The 21,475-nt window shown below is 46.3% G+C and overlaps 1 protein-coding gene across 1 annotated transcript in view; it reads left to right on the top strand.

Annotated features, from left to right (window-relative positions):
* Positions 1-21,475, top strand: part of dchs1a (dachsous cadherin-related 1a) — a 140,540-nt gene that overhangs the window by 96,228 nt on the left and 22,837 nt on the right. Inside the window, exons 2-12 of the mRNA XM_045220398.1 lie at positions 3,815-4,003; positions 6,179-6,410; positions 6,742-6,978; positions 8,014-8,633; positions 9,177-9,320; positions 9,520-9,796; positions 14,367-14,554; positions 14,702-14,798; positions 15,027-15,184; positions 18,970-19,455; positions 19,844-20,207. Coding sequence (XP_045076333.1) covers positions 3,815-4,003; positions 6,179-6,410; positions 6,742-6,978; positions 8,014-8,633; positions 9,177-9,320; positions 9,520-9,796; positions 14,367-14,554; positions 14,702-14,798; positions 15,027-15,184; positions 18,970-19,455; positions 19,844-20,207 — 2,992 coding nt within the window. The remainder of the gene's footprint in view (positions 1-3,814; positions 4,004-6,178; positions 6,411-6,741; positions 6,979-8,013; positions 8,634-9,176; positions 9,321-9,519; positions 9,797-14,366; positions 14,555-14,701; positions 14,799-15,026; positions 15,185-18,969; positions 19,456-19,843; positions 20,208-21,475) is intronic.

Below are 21,475 nucleotides of genomic sequence, written 5' to 3'. Positions count from 1 at the left end.
GTGGCTCGGGGAACAAAACATCAACATTTTGGGTCCATGGCCAGGAAACTCCCCAGACCTTAATCCCATTGAGAATTTGTGGTCAATCCTCAAGAGGCGGGTGGACAAACAAAAACCCACAAATTCTGACAAACTCCAAGCATTGATTATGCAAGAATGGGCTGCCATCAGTCAGGATGTGTCCCAGAAGTTAATTGACAACATGCCAGGGCGGATTGCAGAGGTCTTGAAAAAGAAGGGTCAACACTGCAAATATTGACTCTTTGCATAAACTTAATGTAATTGTCAATAAAAGCCTTTGACACTTATGGAATGCTTGTAATTATACTTCAGTATACCATAGTAACATCTGACAAAAATATCTAAAAACACTGAAGCAGCAAACTTTGTGAAGACCAATACTTGTGTCATTCTCAAAACTTTTGACCACGACTGTACAACAGCCTCAAAGCTCTCAATCCCTGGACTTTACTGGACTTTACTATCTCTCCATCCTCACTCTCTCTCTCTCTCTCTCTCTCTCTCGCTCTCTCTCTCTCGTTCTCTTTCTAGCCTTGACCAGATTCGTATTCAGATGTTGATCCAATCACCTCTGAGGCAGAGCTGTGGTTGTGTGCGTGTGAGCTGTGGTTGGTGCCGTGCACTTCTTGTCTCTCGGCAGTCATGTAGAATGCTAATTCATTAGTTCAACATTCACAACAGGCCTGCTCTCTCTCTCTCTCTCTCTCTCTCTCTCGCTCTCTCTCTCTCTCTCTCGCTCTCCTCTCTCTCTCCTCTCTCTCTCTCTGTCTCTGTCTCTGTTGCTGTCTCTGTCTCTGTCTCTGTCTCTCTCTGTCTGTCTCCCTCTTGATCTCCTCTCTCTGTCTCTGTCGCTGTCTCTCTCTCTGTCTCTCTCTCTCTCTCTCTCTCTCTCTCTCTCTCTCTCTCTCTCTCTCTCTCTCTCTCTCTCTCTCTCTCTCTCTCTCTCTCTCTCTCTCTCTCTCTCTCTCTCTCTCTTTCTCTCTCTCTCTCTCTCTCTCTCCTATCACCCTATCCATCTCTCTACTTGAAGAGACATTCTTCTCCTTGCTCTGCTTTTCATATGTTATTCTTGGGGCCATGAGTTTTTCTCAACCACATGACCTAGCCAGGAATAACTCTAGGTCCTAGTAATACTGTTCCACCACTCCACTGTTCATCCAGGCTATGCAGCCACAGGCTAACATTTCTCGCTTCACAGTTTGTGTTAGGAGACCCTCACTGTTTCTGTGTCTGACACTTTTTTTAATGCTATGCTACAGGAGAGTGTTTTCCCTCCAGCTTCAGTATTGCTGCTGTACTGTAACAGTATTCATATGAGAGTAGCGAACTCTATAGCCTCTACCTCTGAATTCATAGTTCCATTCTTTCCCCTCCACTGTAAATCCCAGGTGCATTCTACCAGTTCATTTGTCAGCCGTCATATCATAAATATTTAATGTGAGTATTGTACAGGTGCCATTTTTTATGATGGTGGTATGGGCTAGGAAAATAAACATTCCTCCATGCCTGGTTGTGGCTGAAATGGAAAGTGACGTTTGGGTCTCCTCATATAGCTCTCTCTCTCTCTCTCTCTCGCTCTCTCACTCTCTCTCACACACACACAGACACACACACACAATAATCAAGCTGTCTCCTACAGTATGCCACGACCAGCTCTCAGTGTTTAACTTGTCCAGGTTCAGTCATGCTACTGTGGTGAGAACAAGAGCAGCAATGCAGTAGTTATTAATAACTTGCCCCCTGCCAGATAATATAATATTGAAGTAAAGCTACAGGCCTAGAGGGCTGCTGTGTTTGAACAGAGCAGCTCTCCTCTCCTCAACAAGCTCCCGGTCTCTGTGCCCTCCCGGGGTTTACCATCCTTCTCTTTGGTGTGTGTCTCTCTCTGCCAACATCACAGGCTCTCTCGCTGGCTCTCTCACCATCCTTTGGCTGTCGTTAGGCCAAACACACACACACACACAAAAACATATACTCCAGAATGCATGCACACATACACACACACAGCTCCGCAAGACCACCATGTGCTACAGGATACATACAGAACAGAGATCCTGTTTCAGTTGAGAATCATCATCACTTCTAATGAATGGTTTCCATCCTCGTACACTCACAGGAGCCAGGGCCAGGCCAGGACAGGGAAGTGTGTGCTTTTGATAAGCATGACTGGCTGTATTTTCCTTGGCCCAGACTCTCATAGCTCTCTCCTAGCTGCCCTCTTAGGCACAGAGCAGCCATACTGCAGTAGTAGTAGTAGTAGTAGACGTTGGAGACTCTATTTCATTTAATCCACTTCTCCTTTCCTTCCCAGAGAGATCCCCCCCTTTTTTTGAAGAGATGGAAGGAAAGAGAGAACTCTAATCAACTTGTGAGGCTTAACCCCATCTGTAAACTCTTTCTAGCTGCGATCCCGAGCCAACACTTGCAAACGATTACCCTGCCAGTACCCAGGAGGCTCTCTGATTGGCTTGTTTGGTTAGTGTAATCCAGGGAACTGCTACAGTCTCCTCTCCTCAGCTGGCTGGTGGCTGGCTGTGTGGGGAGTTGGGCTGAACTGAGTGGAGGCTGTCTGTTATGAACCCACCAGCCCCAGCTCTCAGCTCTCTCTGTACTGTAGATGTGAGGTGTATTAGAACCAGACGTTGAGGGGTAGAATGTTAGAGTTATAATGTGGTGAGGCAGGGAGGCAGTGAGGCGTGCTGTGGGGGGTACACTGCTGCTCCCAAGTCCACCCTCCCCATCCCCCCATTCCCCCTCCCTCCCTGTCACTGGGCTGTTCAGACAGACGCCATTCCACTCCTGGACCAGCCTGGCTGTCTCTACTGCTGGCATCTCTCCCGGCTAAACGCAGGCAGGGCTGGGGAAGTCATCCACTCCTCCTCTCTCCCTCTCTCCTCTCCCTCCTCTCCTCTCTCCTTCCCCCCAGTGCCTCGCTCTACCAGAGGAGACGGTTTGGCTTGTGCTCTAACTCAAATAAACAACACAGATGAGAATTAAAGACTCACTCCAACAGCACCTGGTGCCCTGTACTGTCCTGTACAGTACTGTACTGTACTGTACTGTTACTGTCCTGTACTGTCCTGTACTGTTACTGACCTGTCCTGTACTGTCCTGTATGGTACTGTCCTGTACAGTCCTGTCCTATACTGTCCTGCACTGTCCTGTCCTGTCCTGTACTGTCCTGTACTATACTGTCCTGTAATGTCCTGTACTGTGTGGGTTCTCGTTCATACTAGTGGTACTATCCAAAATGATCCTACAGGGTACATACTGAAATACATTGGTCTAACTAGAAATTGTGTGCTTGCTTCAGCTGTCCAAAAGTAATTTATGGTAGTGGAATAATAGTATTTTTTAAAGTCAACATCCAATGTCGTCCAAGAGTTGCTGAATATTTCCTTATCTTGTCTAGCTCCTAAGATGTATTCTTGTGTCTTCCTCTCTGTAGGTGTAACAGTGAAAGGTCCCCTTAAGACAAACTGTCTAACCCATACATCCTCTAAGACAAACTGTCTAACCCATACATCCTCTAAGACAAACTGTCTAACCCATACATCCTCTAAGACAAACTGTCTAACCCATACATCCTCTAAGACAAACTGTCTAACCCATACATCCTCTAAGACAAACTGTCTAACCCATACATCCTCTAAGACAAACTGTCTAACCCATACATCCTCTAAGACAAACTGTCTAACCCATACATCCTCTAAGATAAACTGTCTAACACATACATCCTCTAAGACAAACTGTCTAACACATACATCCACTTATTTTATCTCCCTCTCTGCAGGTGACAGCGACAGATGCAGATGGTGGCTCCTTCGGCTCCATCAGCTACTCTCTGGGGTCAGGCATCAACAGTGCTGTCCCTTCCCAGTTCTCTGTAGGGAAGGAGACAGGACAGATCTGTACCAACGTGGCTCTGGACAGAGACCAGGGACCAACCAGCTACGACTTTACTGTCACCGCCGTGGACGGGGTGAGTCTCCGCACATCTCCTACTGTATCTGTCCACCCTCCTGATCTCTCCTTCCCTCTGCACTCTTCCCTCCATTTACCCTGCACTAACCATCTCTCCCCTCCAGGGTGAGTCTATTCTTCTCCCTCCCTCCACATCTCTCCACCCTCCTCTCTCTCTAGACCCACTTCTTGGCTATCTCTCCATCCTCATCCAATGTCTACATCCCAAATGGCACCCTATTCCCTATATAGTCCATTCATTTTGACCAGAGCCCTATGGGAATAGAGTGCCATTTGGCACATAGTCTAATATCTCCCTGTAAGTACATTAAACCCCTAACAGTGATCTCTTAAACAGTGTTTTTCCCAGTGTTTATCGCAGCAGGGTTAAAAGAAGAAAAACTCCAGCACACTGGTAATATTGATGCTTCCAACAATTGAATGGATATTTTTATAGCAGGGTTCACAGCAGACAAATAGCTAGCAGAACCCTGGCTATTAGACACAGCTAAAGAGCCAGAGCCAGGATAGCTAGTAGAGAGGGTAGCAGCTCCTCAGCCAGGCAGAGCAGAACACAGTAGAGCAGCAAGTCTTTCATTAGTGCAGCCAAATAGTCTGAATGAGTTTCCCTGGCAGGGCTGTGCTGTGAATGAGTTTCCCTGGCAGGGCTGTGCTGTGAATGAGTTTCCCTGGCAGGGCTGTGCTGTGAATGAGTTTCCCTGGCAGGGCTGTGCTGTGAATGAGTCTCCCTGGCAGGGCTGTGCTGTGAATGAGTTTCCCTGGCAGGGCTGTGCTGTGAATGAGTTTCCCTGGCAGGGCTGTGCTGTGAATGAGTTTCCCTGGCAGGGCTGTGCTATGAATGAGTTTCCCTGGCAGGGCTATGCTGGGATAGCATGCTGTAGCGCCACACGCCAAATCATACTTGAAAGTAAAAGGGTAGAAATGAAAGGAAATCACTGCAGTCATGGTAAAACAATCAGATGGAGAAGAGAGAGGGAGAGAGTGATAGAGAGAGAGAGGGAGAGAGGGAGAGAGAGAGAGAGAGAGAGAGAGAGAGAGAGAGAGAGAGAGAGAGAGAGAGAGAGAGAGAGAGAGAGAGAGAGAGAGAGAGAGAGAGAGAGAGAGAGCAAGAGAGAGAGAGAGAGAGAGAGAGAGAGAGAGAGAGAGAGAGAGAGAGAGAGAGAGAGAGAGAGAGAGAGAGAGAGAGAGAGAGCAGAGAGAGAGAGAGCGAGAGAGAGAGAGAGAGAGAGAGAGTGAGAGAGTGAGATGCCTATAACGTCAGGCAGACTTGCAGACAGACGGAAACGCAGGCAGGCAGGCAGACAGACAGTCAGTCAGTCAGACAAACATAGACAGACATGCAGACATGCAGACAGACAGACAGACAGACAGACAGACAGACAGACAGACAGACAGACAGACAGACAGACAGACATACATACATACATACATACAGTCAGACAGACAGGCAGATAGACAGACAGGGAGGCAAGGAGTCAGTCAGGCAGCAGTAATATTTAATAAGTTGGACCGCTTCTCCCTCCTCCTCCTCCCTCCTCCTCTCTCTCACCAGTCCGGCCAAATGAAAAGCCTGCTCTGTATTCTGTTCAGAATGAGCCGCCAGGGAAACAGAGCTCTCTGCTCTGTGGCGGCGGTAGCGAGCCCTCTCACCCCCCACAGATCCTGACAGATTGCTGTTTCCCTGGGGAAGTTATCAATCCCTATCCCTCCACCAACCTGCCAGGACTAGATTTTAGAGTCAGACGTTTTTAACAGGGTTCCTGCTGATTCTAACTTGCTCCATTAATGTGGTCAAACTCATTTTTTCAGTTCTTTTACCACTTTGTCCTGCTGATATACAACAGCATGTGAAGTCTAGTAGAACAGAGGGCTTTTTGTCCTTAGAAGCAGTGCATACCCAACACCTAACTAACTTCAGCTGGGCTTTAATATAAAGGGGGAAAGGTGCTCAGCTTAACTGAAGCATGTTGAAATAAAAAACATTCCTACCCCAGGACACTTCACGTGGTGACTGTCCCAGAAAATACTGGTTTTGTCTAAATGTTTTTATTGATTTCACAGAAATCTCCAACAACAACAATCCAACACAGAATGGCAATGACACATCTAACACATTCCAATGAGCGTTGTCTTTTTGATTCATTGTTTGATTTTCCTTTCTGTTCCCCTGCAGGGCGGTCTGAACTCCATGGCCTACATCAGGGTGGACCTGCTGGACATCAACGACAACAGACCAGTCTTCTACCCTGTGAGCTACGCCGTCAGCCTCAGCTCCCAGAGTGCACCTGGCACCTCTGTCGTCAAGGTTACAGCCCTTGACCCCGACACTGGGGAGAACGGGAGGGTCACGTACCGAACCGTCCCCGGAGGCAACTCCCCCTTCTTCACGCTCAACAAAGACACAGGTTGGTGCTTTTACTGTAGTACAGCTTTAACAACAAAGACACAGGTTGGTAATTTTACTGTAATACAGCTTTAACAACAAAGACACAGGTTGGTGCTGTATTAACTTCTTATGTAGTTACAGGTGTATCAAGGAAAAAAACATTTTTGTATGTTCCACAATGTGTTTAATGGATCTTACAGATCCTGGAATTTCATTTTTCTGGAACTACATAAAGCGTGTATGTGTGTGTTTGTATGTGTGTGTGTGTGTGTCCGTCCTCATGTCTCTGTGTGTGTATTTTGAGCTGTGTCTGACCTTGACCACTGTATTTTGTGTCCTTTCTCCACCAGGTGTGATCTCCCTGTCCCGGTCGCTGCATGGCAAGGCCAACACGGTGATCCCCATGGTGGTTTCAGCCCAGGACGGAGGGCGTCTGGCAGCACTGGTCAACGCCCGGGTCAACATCAGTGTGGTGGCAGGCCTGGTGGCGCCCCCTGTGTTCGAACACAGTCAGTACAGCTTCTCTGTGTCTGAGAACGTACTGCGAGGGACTGAGGTTGGCGTCGTACAGGCCATCAGTAAGAACGGTGGGTGTGACTTGGAATTGGAACTTCTGATTGGTTAAGGACTGCTAACACCTGTTTGAAAGCATGCATATGTGTGTGGTGTGTGTGTGTGTGTGTGTGTGTGTGTGTGTGTGTGTGTAGGTGTGTGTGTGTGTGTGTGTGTGTGTGTAGGTGTGTGTGTGTGTGTGTGTGTGTGTGTGTGTGTGTGTGTGTGTGTGTGTGTGTGTGTGTGTGTGTGTGTGTGTGTGTGTGTGTGTGTGTGTGTGTGTGTGTGTGTGTGTGTGTGGGCAGTATGTGCTGAAAGGACTCACTGGGGCGTTCTGTGCTCCCTCTGTGCTCCCTCTGTGCTCCCTCTGTGCTCCCTCTGTGCTTCCTGTACCAATTGTTCAAATAGGCAGCGAGCCACTGTACACACCTCGTTTAAAAATCACATGAATCACAAATTCCATCCCAGCACATTGTTTTTATAATCCTTACTTTGGATATTTAGGGCTCTCTGTCATAGTGTAAAAGACTTGACAAATGACCGAGGGGGAGTATATTGTAACTGAAGTGCTCTCTGCCTGGTCTGGTCCTGGTCTCCTCATCTGGAGTGGCTCTGGATTTTGTCACCTTGCTTCAAAAGATACAAATAAAATAAACTCTCACACACACACACACACACACACACACACACACACACACACACACACACACACACACAACACACATTCATACTACACACACATCACAACTGCTGCTGCCAGACTCTTATTATGATCGCTAAATACTGCACAATTTAAACACTTGCCTCCCATCCCCCTTCCCCAATACACATGTAAATATTGGACAATAAATTGTGCCTTCCTGTATAATACTTATGCTAGAAGATGTATTCTATTCTACTGAGCCATTTACTTTATGTTCGTATTCTTATATTTTCTTATTTCTTATTGTTGTTGCATTGTTGAGGAGGAACCTGCAAGTAACATTTCGTTAGACGGTGTATACCATGTGTATCCTGTACATACGGGATAATAAAACATGAAACGTTAAACTTCCCCTGTCTGTCCTCAGGTGGCCCCAGTAAGGACATCCTGTACACCATCTCCTCTGGAGACCCTTCTGGCTACTTCACCGTGGACCAAGAGAGCGGCGCCCTGCGGACCAGCCTTCCCCTGGACCACGAGGCCCAGCCCTCTCTAACCCTGGAGCTCCAGGCTCGTAGCGGCAGCCCCCCTGCCTTCGGTCAGACCTTCGTCCACATCACCATCCAGGACATCAACGACAACGCTCCTGTCTTCCTGCCCTCCTCTTCTGAGTCTCTCCTCCTCCCGGAGCACACAGAGATGGGGACCGTAGTCTACCGCGTCCAGGCTCAAGACCAGGACTCTGGCCTCAACGGCCAGATTACTTTTGACCTTTCCTCCACTGCGACCTCAAGCGGAGGTCAAATAACCTTTTCCATGGAGCGCAGAACGGGAGAGATCCGGCTGGTTGGCGGGCTGTCATATGACGTAACGCCGCGCTACGACCTGAAGGTGACAGCTAAAGATGGCGGCACGCCCCAGCTGAGCTCTACCATGATGCTTGTGGTGCACGTCCAGGCGGAGAATGACCACGGTCCCGTGTTCGACACCCTGACCTACCGCGTGGAGCTGAGGGAGAACACGCCGCTCAGCACACGCTTCCTACAGGTATGTTCAGTAGATTGTTCAACTAACTGTCAACAACATTTCCACTAACTATCCCTAACCGTAACCCCAGCAAGCTGTTATGTATCAACAGAGTTGCAGTTGATAGGTTGCTGATAGTTTGAGTATCTGTAGATCATCTACAGGGGACTATCCAAATAAAGTGTAACCCTTTATCGTCCCCAAGAGGGGGGAAAACTGTCTTGGATACAATTCTGCTGTATATAAGAAAAGGATATTGAGGGCAGGTTTCCCAGACCCAGACTACAGTAATCCTACCCTGGAATAAAAACAATTTGAATTTCCATTGAAAGCGATTTTGTTGTCCAAAATAGGCTTCATCTGTATCCGGGAAACCGTCCCAATATCTGCTACACATCATGTATACTGTTCATCCACAGGTTGAAAGGGGAACATTGTCTTGGACACATTTTTCTGTATATAACAATAGACATAATATCTCACATATCAAACAGAACTGTCAGTTCTCTGATGTTTTGGCTGTATATGTATTTCTGATTAAGTACTTAATTCATCCATCTACAGGTGCGAGCTCTGAGCCGGGACACCACGGGTTCAGGCTCCTCCTCTCCACTGGCGTACCACCTGAGACCTGACGGAGACGCAGCAGGGTTTGGCATCGCAGCAGACAGCGGCTGGCTGTTTGTGAAGAGCGCCCTGGACAGAGAGGTGAGGGACATGTGACAGGAAGATATAGAAACTTGTCCAGACCCGCACACTGAATGTTCCTGTGAACCACTTTGATTGATATCGATCATGTAGATCTTATTCATCTTGACATTAGACTTCTTTAGAGGCCTGAAAACATCTGACAAACTTTAATTTAAATGTAATGTTTCTTTAATGTGCGTCAATTACCTTTGCCCAGGTGAAGGACATGTACATGTTGATGGTTCTGGCCACAGTGGGCCACGGGCAGCTGAAGAAGACGGGCAGTGCTACGGTGAGGGTGTCGGTGACAGATGAAAACGACAACTCACCCCGTTTGACCCAGGAGAGGGCTTTCCTGGCCGTGAGAGAGAACCTTCCGGCAGGGTCAGGGTTCGGATGGGTGTCGGCTATGGACCGTGACTCAGGGCTCAACGGCAGGCTCAGTTACAGACTCCTACACCCAGACAGACACTTCCAGATCAACTCACACACAGGTAGTTAAAAGACTGGTTAATGAAAGGAATACAAAAAGATACACTGAGCGTACAGAACATTAAGAACACCTTCCTAATATTGAGTTGCAACCCCCCCCCTTTTGCCCTCAGAACAGCCTCAATTCGTCTGGGCATGGACTCTACAAGGTGTCGAAAGTGTTCCACAGGGATGCTGGCCCATGTTGACTCCAATGCTTCCCACAGTTGTGTCAAGTTGGCTGGATGTCCTTTGGGAGGAGGACCATTCTTGATACACACGGGAAACTGTTGAGCATGAAAAACCCAGCAGCGTTGCAGTTCATTACACAAACCGGTGTGCCTTGCACCTTCTACCATACCCCGTTCAAAGGCACTTTGTCTTGCTCATTCACACTCTGAATGGCACACATACACAATCCATGTCTCAATAGTCTCAAGGCTTAAAAATCCTTCTTTAACCTGTCTCCTCCACTTCATCTACACCAGGTGTGCCCTTCTTTGACGTGATATCTACTTTTTCATTTGCCAGCCTGATGAGATCTAAATCTAAACCAACCAACAAAATGTATGAAACGCAACACACCACTGAGTATGGACCTATGATACCTATTTGATACCCAAATATAATGTGGACCAATAACATGTTTTCCACAAATAAGTGCAACTAATTTCATTTCCTACCTTAGTGTGACTTTTGGCTTTGGGTGGAGGCAAGTAGTTTTTCATTGTCAGGGCTGTATCAGCTTGTTGCAAGTCTCATGCAGGCCACAAGGTAGTCGTCAGTCATAGTAGATCTGTACTTGGACTTTATGATCTTCATGTGAGAAAATGCAGACTCACAGAGGTAGGCTGATCCAAAAAGGGCTGATAAGTTGAGAGCACATCTTCTTATGTTGGGATACTTCTCCTCTAGCAGCAGCTCCCAGAACTCTTCCTTCATCTCAGTGGTTGCCCTGGATTTCAGCTGAACGTCATTTGAAGGGTGAGAATTTCCGTTTCTGCTATAGTTGTGTCCAACGGAAAAAGTGACCCCATTTTGGAGGCAATGACGTCCACATTTACGTCTGTGCCAAACAGAAAGCACATGTAAGTGGCAATAGGCTCAAGTGATGCAAAGTCAGTGAACCGACTGTCAAAATCAGATAAGATGCTCTGGACTTGCTGCACGTAACGTGCACTGTCAAGCTGTGCTGTATCCTTGCCCTAACGTTCAACTTCTGAACGCATGTGTTGAAAGAAGTGCAGGTCCTTACGTTGCAGTTTTCTTGTGAGCAGTTGTAGTTTGCATTTAAAAGTGTTCACAGAGCTGATCATGTCGATTACATGTTTGCCTTTTCCTTGCAGCTCTACATTCAATTCATTAAGCGTGTAAGTTAGGTCAGTGAGAAAAGCTAAATCCAGGAGCCACTGTGTGTCCTCTAGCTGTGCATATTCTGCATGTTTGGAGACCTTGAGAAACTCCTTGATTTCAGGCAACAACTCACTGAATCTCCCTAAAAATGTACCTCGGCTCAGCCACCACACATCCGTGTGCAGCAGCAGGTCTGTCTGCTCCGCTTCAGTCTCTTCTAAGTGAGGGTGAAATAGCCTCCGCTGTAGGCTTCTTGCTCTAATAGAACACACAATCTTCATCGGAACATCCATCACCTCTTTCATGTTTAACATCTTCCCCGCACAAAGCTTGCTGATGAATTACGCAGTGATAACTAAGAAAGTCCCAGAAAGAATCATCTCGTTTGCACAATGCAACGAACCCACTAATGCGGCCTACCATAGCGGTGCCCCATCGGTAGTAATGGAGACAAGCTTACAAAAGGGCAGTTGGAATTTGTTAGCAAACTCGAGCTTGAAAAATATGTTCGCCCCTTGTATGTCCTTTCAGTGGCAAAATGGCAAGGAGTTCCTCCTTTGTACTCATGTTGTCAAATAGCATTCTGATGAAAATGCATAACTGTGCCACATCTACCATATCTGTGGACGCATCAAACTGGAGGGAAAAAACTCGCAGTTGTCAATATCCTTCTTCAGTTGATCCTTGAGGTTCTCCGCTATTCCCTCACATCTTCTTGTCACCGTATTTCTGGACAACTGAATGTCATTGATGGCAGCCATAATTTCAGTCTTATTCTTAAAATCCCCAAACAGCGAGTCTGCAGCCGCAATAAATGCTTCCTTGATCATCTCCCCATCTTTGAACAACTTTTTATGCTTCGGAAGAATGCGACTCACACGATAAGATGCTATGGTTGCCGCCTTCCCTTTGGTCACAGGCCTTGTGAAAATTGACTGCTGCGCTGCCAGTTGATTTTTTAGTTCTTGTACCTTTCTTCTTCATAATTCAGTCTTTGCTGGAAAATCTCTTTCCTTGGTTTTGTGTGTGGTTTTAAAATGTCGTTCTATGTTACCTTTCTTTGGGATAGCGATGCTATTATGGCAGATGAGGAACACACATTTTGAGTATGACATCACAAAAAAATGATCCTCCTCCCATTCCTTGTGGAAATGATACGTTTTCTGTTTTTTGGTATCCTTCCCTTCACTCATTATTGCTGCTGTCGACCACACAACTTAAGAACAACTTAAACTCTTAAGGATCGGACCCTTTTTATAAATTTTCGCCTAAAATGACATACCCAAATCTAACTGCATGTAGCTCAGGACCTGAAGCAAGGATATGCATATTCTTGATACCATTTGAAAGGAAACACTTTGAAGTTTGTGGAAATGTGAAATTAATGTAGGAGAATATAACACATTAGATCTGGTAAAATATAATACAAACAAAAAAACATGCGTTTTTTAAATTTTTTATTTTTTTTATGATCTTTGAAATGCAAGAGAAAGGCCACAATTTAATATTGCAGTTTAGGCGCAATTTAGATTTTGGCCACTAGATGGCAGCAGTGTGTGCAAAGTTTCAGATTGATCCAGTGAAGCGTTGAAATGCTGTACTATTTTTTATCAAGTCTGCCCAAATGTGCCAAATTGGTCAATTGATACATTTTCAAGTACATAACTATAGAGAACATACAAAAATGATATGGTAATACAAAATGTAAGTTTACACACTCCCAGGAATGTCATATATGATGGATCATTAGATGGCTGGGCGGGGTGGGTGTGGAGCCAGAGACAGCAAGGGTTCAAACTGTAGAACCCAGTTCCTACATTTGAATATAAAAATGGATTTATCAAACAAAACTGTGCTACAGTTTATCTCTGGGACTCTCAGGATGACAAATCAGAGCAAGATTACTGAATGTAAGTACATTATTTACCTTAAGAGGTGAATGTATCAAGCCAGTTGCCATGATAAGTTTTTTATTGTTGTGCACTCTCCTCCAGCAATAGCATGGTATTTTTTCACTGTAATAGCTACTGTAAATTGGACAGTGCAGTTAGATTAACAAGAATTTAAGCTTTCTGCCCATATAAGACATGTCTACGTCCTGGAAAGTTTGCTGTTACTTACAACAGTCATGCTAATCGCATTAGCGCACGTTAGCTGAACCATCCGGTGTACGGCCGTAGATCCCGTAGAGGTTAAGAACTAATCTGGCTACAAAGTTAGCTAGCTAGCTACCTGCCTGGCATCACCGTGACCTCGACTTGGAGTTGGCGGGTGGCATCTGACCGCGCTAACTAGTTATACGTCAATAAGTGGGCAGGAACTGGTCATAGTTTATGTAAATCACGTGACTTTTCAGACATTGCTGTGAATGGACTGTCAAATGTTAAAACAGAAAGATTATAGGCACTGATTTGTGTGGCTGAATTTTTATGTATAATCATCTCACGATCGACTGGTTGGGCACCCCTGATCTACACTGATTGAAGTGGATTTAACAAGTGACATCAATAAGGAATCATAGCTTTCACCTGGATTCACCTTGTCAGTCTATGTCATGGAAAGTGCAGGTGTTCCTAATGTCTTGTACACCAGTGGAGGATGCTGAGGGGAGGACGAGCAAATGGAATGGCTGGAACGGAGAAAATGGAATGGTATCAAACACATGGAAACCATGTGTTTGATGTATTTGATACCATTACACCAATTCCACTCCAGCCATTACCACGAGCACGTCCTCCCCAATTAAAGTACCACCAACCTCCTGTGTTGTACACTTAGTGTATAATAACTTTATATTTACCACAGGAACTAATAGACACACAACACCACAATTTACATGACCATTCATCCTCACTCATTCTCCTACTGCAGATGCCTGGCCTGTCTGTTCTCTGTGTTAATAAATCAGGTTAGCTGCTGTGTTGAGGGTCCTGCTGGGCCCTAATTGGCCTGCTGTGAGACTGTGTGTAGCCTCTCGCCAGGGGCTGATAACTCTAACCTCCACTGCAGCTGTTCAGGTTCCTGCCATGCCTGTGTGTGTGTGTGTGTTAGTGTGTGTCTGTGTGCGTGTATGTGTGTGTGTGTTTGTGGGTGCTTGCATGTGTGTACGTTTGTGTGTGATCAAAGACTACTGGCTCTCCCTTTAATTTCTCATCATTACTCCTCTCCCTCCTATCTCTCTGACTCTCTCTCTCTCTCCCTCCCTCCTCCCTCCCTATGTCCTCTCCCTCTCTCCCTCAGGTGAGATCAGTACCCGTGTAGGTCTGGACAGGGAGCAGCAGAGTAGTTACCAGGTGTTGTTGGTGGTTCAGGATGGAGGTACTCCCCCACGCAGCGCTACAGGGACAGCCTTCATCACCATCCTGGATGAGAATGACAACACTCCCTCCTTCAGACACAGCCAGCCTGGCAGAGGACTCACCATGCAGGTATTACTGAGGCTGCATCCCAAATGGCACCCTTTCCCTATACTGTACGCTACTTTTGACCAGAGCCCTTAGGGCATGGTCTTACATGATATGTTAGTGGTCAACGTTGAGAAGAAAACGAAGTCACCTTGTGGTTTCCTTCTGTAGGTGACGGAGGGCCAGGCGTCAGGTCTACTGCTGGGGAAAGTACAGGCCAAGGACCCTGATGAGGGAGAGAACGGCACTGTTTACTACTCCATGTCAGGTGAGAGGGATGGAAGACGGGAGAGAGAGAGGGAGAGAGGGAGGGGATTGTGTGTAAGTTAATGATTGAAGAGTAATTTGCTATTTTCTGCCATTGGGTGATTATGTGAGGAATGCATTGTTTTCTTCTGGCATTGTTTCCAAAAGGAACTCTGTGTAACAATTTATAGCTGGACTTCTCACTCTCTCTCACTCTCTCTTTTTTTATCCCTCCCTCCCTCCTCTACAGGTCCCAGAGCAGAGCGCTTCTCTCTGAACCCTACTACAGGTGAACTGCGTTCCTCCTCTCCTCTGAGTCGCTCTGACAGAGCTGAGTACAGCTTCACTGTGACTGCCACTGACCGAGGTCAGCCCTCTCACAGCACTACCTGTTCACTACACATACAGGTGAGACCCCTACCTCAGACTGCTATCTCCTACATCATATACCCTATCTCCTATCACCTACCACCTTTCTTCTCACAGATTTAGCTGTATCCTAATCATAAAGGTCTGAAAACTACTAGATCATAGCCAACACCTATCTATCAAATATCCCACATTTAACTAAAGTACTGGGAGAAGTACTATGTCAAGCTTGCTCTAGATGTGGATCTAGAAGTCTGGCTCCTCACAACAAAGTTGTTCCAAATAGACGTGCCAGGCTGAGTTCTGACAAACTTCCTTCCCTCCCTCCTTTTCTTTCTTCCATCCCTCCTCTCCCTCCATCCCTCCCTCCTCTCCCTCCCTCCCTCCCTCCCTTCTCCTCCTCTGTGACTTTTCAAAATGGGAATTTCTCTTTGAGTAAGAGATGGAAAACTAGGTATGAATCAAGTGCTCCCATCTTGCCCATGATGATCACCAGCTGTGATTCCTCTGATCAAGGCCATACTGAATGACTTCAACACTTTTAATACAGTAGCCTCACTTCAATACGACACCGCCTGGGATATGCACCCACATAAAATATACCATTCAAGTTAATTTAATTAATATTTAATATACAACTAAACAGTGACCAACCAGGCCAGCACAATGGAAGGAACTCTGTAGCTGTAAATCCAAAGTGCGTCCCTAATGACACCCTATTCCCTATATAGTGCACTACTTTTGACCAGTGCCCTATGTAGGGAATAGGGTGCCATTTGGAACGCAGATCTTTAAGGTTCCAGGAAAATAGAAGGGTCTTGTAATGGCTGCAGTAAAACAGCGTCTCTGTGTTCCTTATTTCTAAAAAAAAATCCTTCCCTCATTTCTCCTGTTCTTCTGACGTGAAGAATATGAGTAATAATTAGTGTGTAATAGGATTCAACAGGGCTGTGTTGTTCTTGTCTGTTGATGCATTTCTATCACGCCATCATTTCAGACCCTCGCACCATCCAAGACAAGTACAGCAATAGGGACAGGGTATGATCTCACAAATTCTAACGCTTGTTGACATACAATTTGCCATCTAATGTGGAGTTAATTAACAGATATTATGTTTCATAAAGAGCAATGGGTTGTTTAGTGACTACCAACATAGTGGTGCTGTATAGTGTAACTGTGGTTTATCGAGGTATTGTAGGTTGTAATTAATTAAGCATCAGCAAGGATTTGTTGAGGAGAAAAATGGAGAAGCGCACAAAACTATTTTCTTTCTGCTTGTCTTGCTGTCTCTCTATCTCTCTTTCTCCTGGTCTAACTCCCTCACTTTCATTCATTTATTCAGTCATTCTCTCGCTCTCTCTCTCTCTCTCACTCTCTCAGATATTTAAACCCTGTGACTCCATCCCCTGCTTAGAGCTGAACTGAAAAACAGGCTTATTAGAACAATGTGTCATATGTTTAACTTCTGGTGCCTGTTTCCATACAAAGGGAGCGTTGCGTCAAAGCTGTGGTCTTTCATGTTCTTCTGATTGGTCATCAAGGGAGGTGTAAAAACTCAGTACTGTAGACTACCGAGCCCCGCCTACTGCAGTGAGATCTGAAAACTCATTACAATTTCCTTTTCTGATTATGTTGACTTTTATCCCTTATTATTTTTCCTGGCAGTGACATGCCTATCTGATTAAATGTGATTAGCGCTAGCAGGCATGTTGTTGGAGTTTATAAAAAACTCTTAAAGCGTTCCGTTTATTTTATTCCCAATGAGGAAATAGAGTGGGTGGGTAGAAATCTGTTTCAGGTTAACAGCGTCCCATTGAATATTTTGATTCTTTAGCATTGTATTGGAAAATGTAGCTCCAACTGCCACTAGGCATGTATAATGGTCATTTTTAGACACATAGCGTGAGTCTGCTGAGTGTTGATGTTCAGCTATCTTGCTAAATGGATTATCATTAACTGTCAGGATTTTCATAGTTGCTAATAATGTTCCTCAATGGTTAACAGATTGTTTGAAGATCCCAGTTATAAGAAACATTGATTAGCTAGCTACTAATTTTGTCCTCCAGCCGGCTCTCGCAATTTAACCTGGTAATGAGTTAGCTAGCTACAAACCTTTAACACCAATATATTGATGATATACAGTGCCTTCGGAAAGTATTCAGACTTCTTGACTTTTTCAACATTTTGTTACGTTACAGCCTTATTCTAAAATGGATAAAACATTATAAAAAAAATTATCTCAGCAATCTACACACAATACCCCATAATGACAAAGCGAAAACAGATTTTTTGAAATTTTTGCAAATGTATAAAAATTTAAAACAGATATACCTTATTTACATAAGTATTCAGACCCTTTGCTATGAGACTCAAAATTGAGCTCAGGTGCATCCTGTTTCCATTGATCATCCTTGAGATGTTTCTACAACTTGATTGGAGTCCATTTGTAGTAAATTAAATTGATTGGACATGATTTGGAAAGGCACACACCTGTATATATAAGGTCCCACAGTTGACAGTGCATGTCAGAGCAAGAACCAAGCGATGAGGTCGAAGGAATTGTCCGTAGAGCTCTGAGACAGGATTGTGTCGAGGCACAGATCTGGGGAAGGGTACCAAAACATTTATACAGCATTGAAGGTCCCCAAGAACACAGTGGCCTCCATCATTCTTAAACGGAAGAAGTTTGGAACCACCAAGACTCTTCCTAGAGCTGGCCGCACGGTCAAAGTGAGCAATCGGGGGAGAAGGGCCTTGGTCAGGGAGGTGATCAAGAACTTGATGGTCACTCTGACAGAGCTCTAGAGTTCCTCTGTGGAGATGGGAGAACCTTCCAGAAGGACAACCATCTCTGCAGCACTCCACCAATCAGGCCTTTATGGTAGAGTGGCCAGACGGAAGCCACTCCTCAGTAAAAGGCACATGATGGCCCGCTTGGAGTTTGCCAAAAGGCCCCTAAAGACTCTAAGACCATGAGAAACAAGATTCTCTGGTCTGATGAAACCAAGATTGAACTCTTTGGCCTGAATGCCAAGCGTCACGTCTGGAGAAAACGTGGCTCCATCTCTACGGTGAAGCATGGTGGCGGCAGCATCATACTGTGGGGATATTTTTCAGCAGCATGGACTGGGAGACAAGTCAGGATCGAGTCAAAGATGAACGGAGCAAAGTACAGAGAGATCCTTGATGAAAACCTGCTCCAGAGCGCTCAGGACCTGAGACTGGGGCAAAGGTTCACCTTCCAACAGGACAACCACCGTAAGCACACAGCCAAGACAACGCAGGAGTGGCTTCAGGACAAGTCTCTGAATGTCCTTGAGTGACCCAGCCAGAGCCTGGACTTGAGGCCGATCGAACATCTCTGGAGAGACCTGAAAATAGCTGTGCAGTGATGCTCCCCATCCAACCTGACAGAGCTTGAGAGGATCTGCAGAGAAGAATGGGAGAAACTCCCCAAATACAGGTGTGCCAAGCTTGTAGCGTCATACCCAATAAGACTCGAGGCTGTAATCGCTGCCAAAGGTGCTTCAACAATGTACTGAGTAAAGGGTCTGAATACTTATGGAAATGTGATATTTCTGTTTTGTTTTTTTATATATTAGCTAAAATGTCTAATATCCTGTTTTTGCTTTGTCATTATGGGGTATTGTGTGTAGATTAATGAGGGGAAAAAAACAATTTAATCAATTTTAGAATAAGGCTGTAACGTAACAAAATGTAGGAAAAGTCAAGGGGTCTGAATACTTTCTGAATGTCTATAGGTCCTGAGTGGTGTATTGAGGATATACAGTATGCTTACCAAATCTCCATCTTGCTGTCCACAGGTCCTGAGTGCGAGCAGAGCTCCTTCCAAAGCCAACCCCCTCTCCATATACTTCAACTCCGTCGAGGAGGCCAAACCGGGCTCTGTGATTGGCTCTGTGAGGTCACATGACGGCTTCGAGCTCCCTGAGGATGGTCACGTGACCTACACGTTGGTGGGCGGGTCAGACCGAGACGGAACGTTCATGGTGGACCGTCAGACAGGTGACGTGTACCTGACAAGGGAGCTGGACTACGAGCGCTCCGCCCGCTACACATTACAGATAGAGGTGGACGACTTCTCCACAACGTTACCCAGCAGCCACCTGGTGCAGCTGGACATCGAGGTGGAGGACAGCAACGACCACGCGCCCCGCTTCCCGGAGGACCCCGTAACCTTGGTGATACCTGAGAACATGGAGCCTGGGGCGACCATCTACACCTTCCAGGCTTCGGACCAGGACGGATCAGGGCCCAACAGCCTGCTGACCTACTCCATCCTGCACCAGGTAGGGTTAGGAGGTTAGGGTTAGGACACACAGGTTAGAGAAGCAAATCAGTAACAGGAACGTTGCTGTTTCAAATTCTAGACCGGTCGTGAAAATTGGAGATGAACTCACTGGCAACTAGACCATCTCCTGCCGTTGTGCTCTTTAGCAAGGCACTTAACCACATAAAGTAGCAGTTTAGGGAGTAGAGCAGAATAATGATTTATATCTCTGCAGATGGACTAATAAAGTTATATTCTCTTCTCCTCTGTTTCAGTACTCTGGACCAATAAAGTTATATTGTATTCGACTCTGTTCCAGTACCCTGGACTAAAAACTTTATATTCAATTCTGCTCTGTTCCAGTACCCTAGATTGATCAAGTTATATTTAATTCTACTATGTTCCAGTACCCTGACCTCCCAGACCTCCTGACCCTTCACCCTTCCACTGGCGTCCTGACCCTTGCGCAGGAACTGGACCATGAGGTCACTTCTTCCCTCATCCTGGTCGTCCAGGCGACAGACTCCGCCCTGAACGCCAGCCAACAGCGCTGGGGCTCGGTGACGGCGAGGGTGTTTGTGACAGACGAGAACGACAATGCTCCAGTTATTAGCTCGCCTTCCGCGGTCAGCGTCATGGAGGACCAGCCTGTGGGCTTCTTTGTTCTCTACGTCGTGGCGCGAGATGCCGACCAGGGGGAGAACGGACGGGTCAGCTACTTCATCGAGACTGGGAACGCTGGAGGGACGTTCAGCCTCAACCTTAATACTGGTGGGTCATTTAAACAACTCCTAGTGTAATGGAAGTGGTTTGGTGAACCACGCTCACAGAAAAGGTAACCTTGTCTGAGACCAGGAGACTTTTGTCAGCTCCCCAAGCTAATGCCTAGGCTTTAGCTCAGCTGGATAACACAGCCTTGTGGCATGCAGACGACCGGGTTCAAACCCGGTCGGTAACACTGGCATACGTTATTGTTTTCTCACGAGAGCAATCATTTTGTTGCTAGCTGTGCTGTAAACACATGCTGTGATGTCAGAAGGCCATTGGTACCATATTCCAAGCTTGCATGTGGTTGGGTATGTGAGAGAGTCTCATAAGGTTCAACCTATAATCAGGCCCCAGCACAGTTAAAACAGTATAAACAGGGAAGTGTGAATAGATGTCGTGTGAGAGACGAATCAGAGTTAACGAAGTTACCCCAGTGCATTGCGTAGGCCTGCCTACCTGAGCACTAAACCCTACCACCACCAACACTGCTGCTGCTGTAACAACCACCACCACTGTAAGTAACGATCCAGCTATCTGGCTGCAGTTTAACAACTTTTTCCACAGCAGAAGGCCGCAGCGAGGAGAGGCTGGCAGTAAACACACACTGCTAGACACGCAACTGGCAGGGCTGCCGTGCTGCGCTGAGATTACGCACACACACAGACACACATACACACCAGGCCTGCCGTGCATCGCTGAGATTAGGGCTTCCCTCTCCTTCTCATTACCTGGCCCTGGGAGCAGAGCAGAGAGAGGGCACAGCACTGACTCCATTTCGATTTCATGGTTAAATGAGCCGCAACCGTCAAAGAGAGAGTGAGGCAGGAGGGGATGGGAGGAGGGGGGTTGTGTTGGTTCTGTTTTGGGGTTTGTTGTTTTCTCTCTGTATCTCCGTACTCTGAGATAACTTGCCCCTGAGCCTTTAGTATGGTCAGAGTTAGTGGCTGGAATAGTTTCAGCCGCTGTGACTCCTCAGTGATCCCGTCCTAAGCCTGGTCACTAATAACACATGGGTAAGAGGAGGGGGGATCGAGAGAGAGAGAGAGAGAGAGAGAGAGAGAGAGAGAGAGAGAGAGAGAGAGAGGGGGGGGAGGGGGGCAGAGAGGGCAGGGGAGAGAAAGAGAGAGAGAGATAGAGAGGGGGGGCAGGTGAGAGAGAGAGAGAGAGAGAGAGAGAGAGAGAGAGAGAGAGAGAGAGAGAGAGAGAGAGAGAGAGAGAGAGAGAGAGAGAGAGAGAGAGAGAGAGAGAGAGAGAGAGAGAGAGAGAGAGAG

Source organism: Coregonus clupeaformis, chromosome 6 (genome assembly GCF_020615455.1).
Source record: "Coregonus clupeaformis isolate EN_2021a chromosome 6, ASM2061545v1, whole genome shotgun sequence".
Lineage (NCBI taxonomy): Eukaryota > Metazoa > Chordata > Actinopteri > Salmoniformes > Salmonidae > Coregonus > Coregonus clupeaformis.
This window is presented reverse-complemented; position numbering and strand designations above follow the sequence as displayed.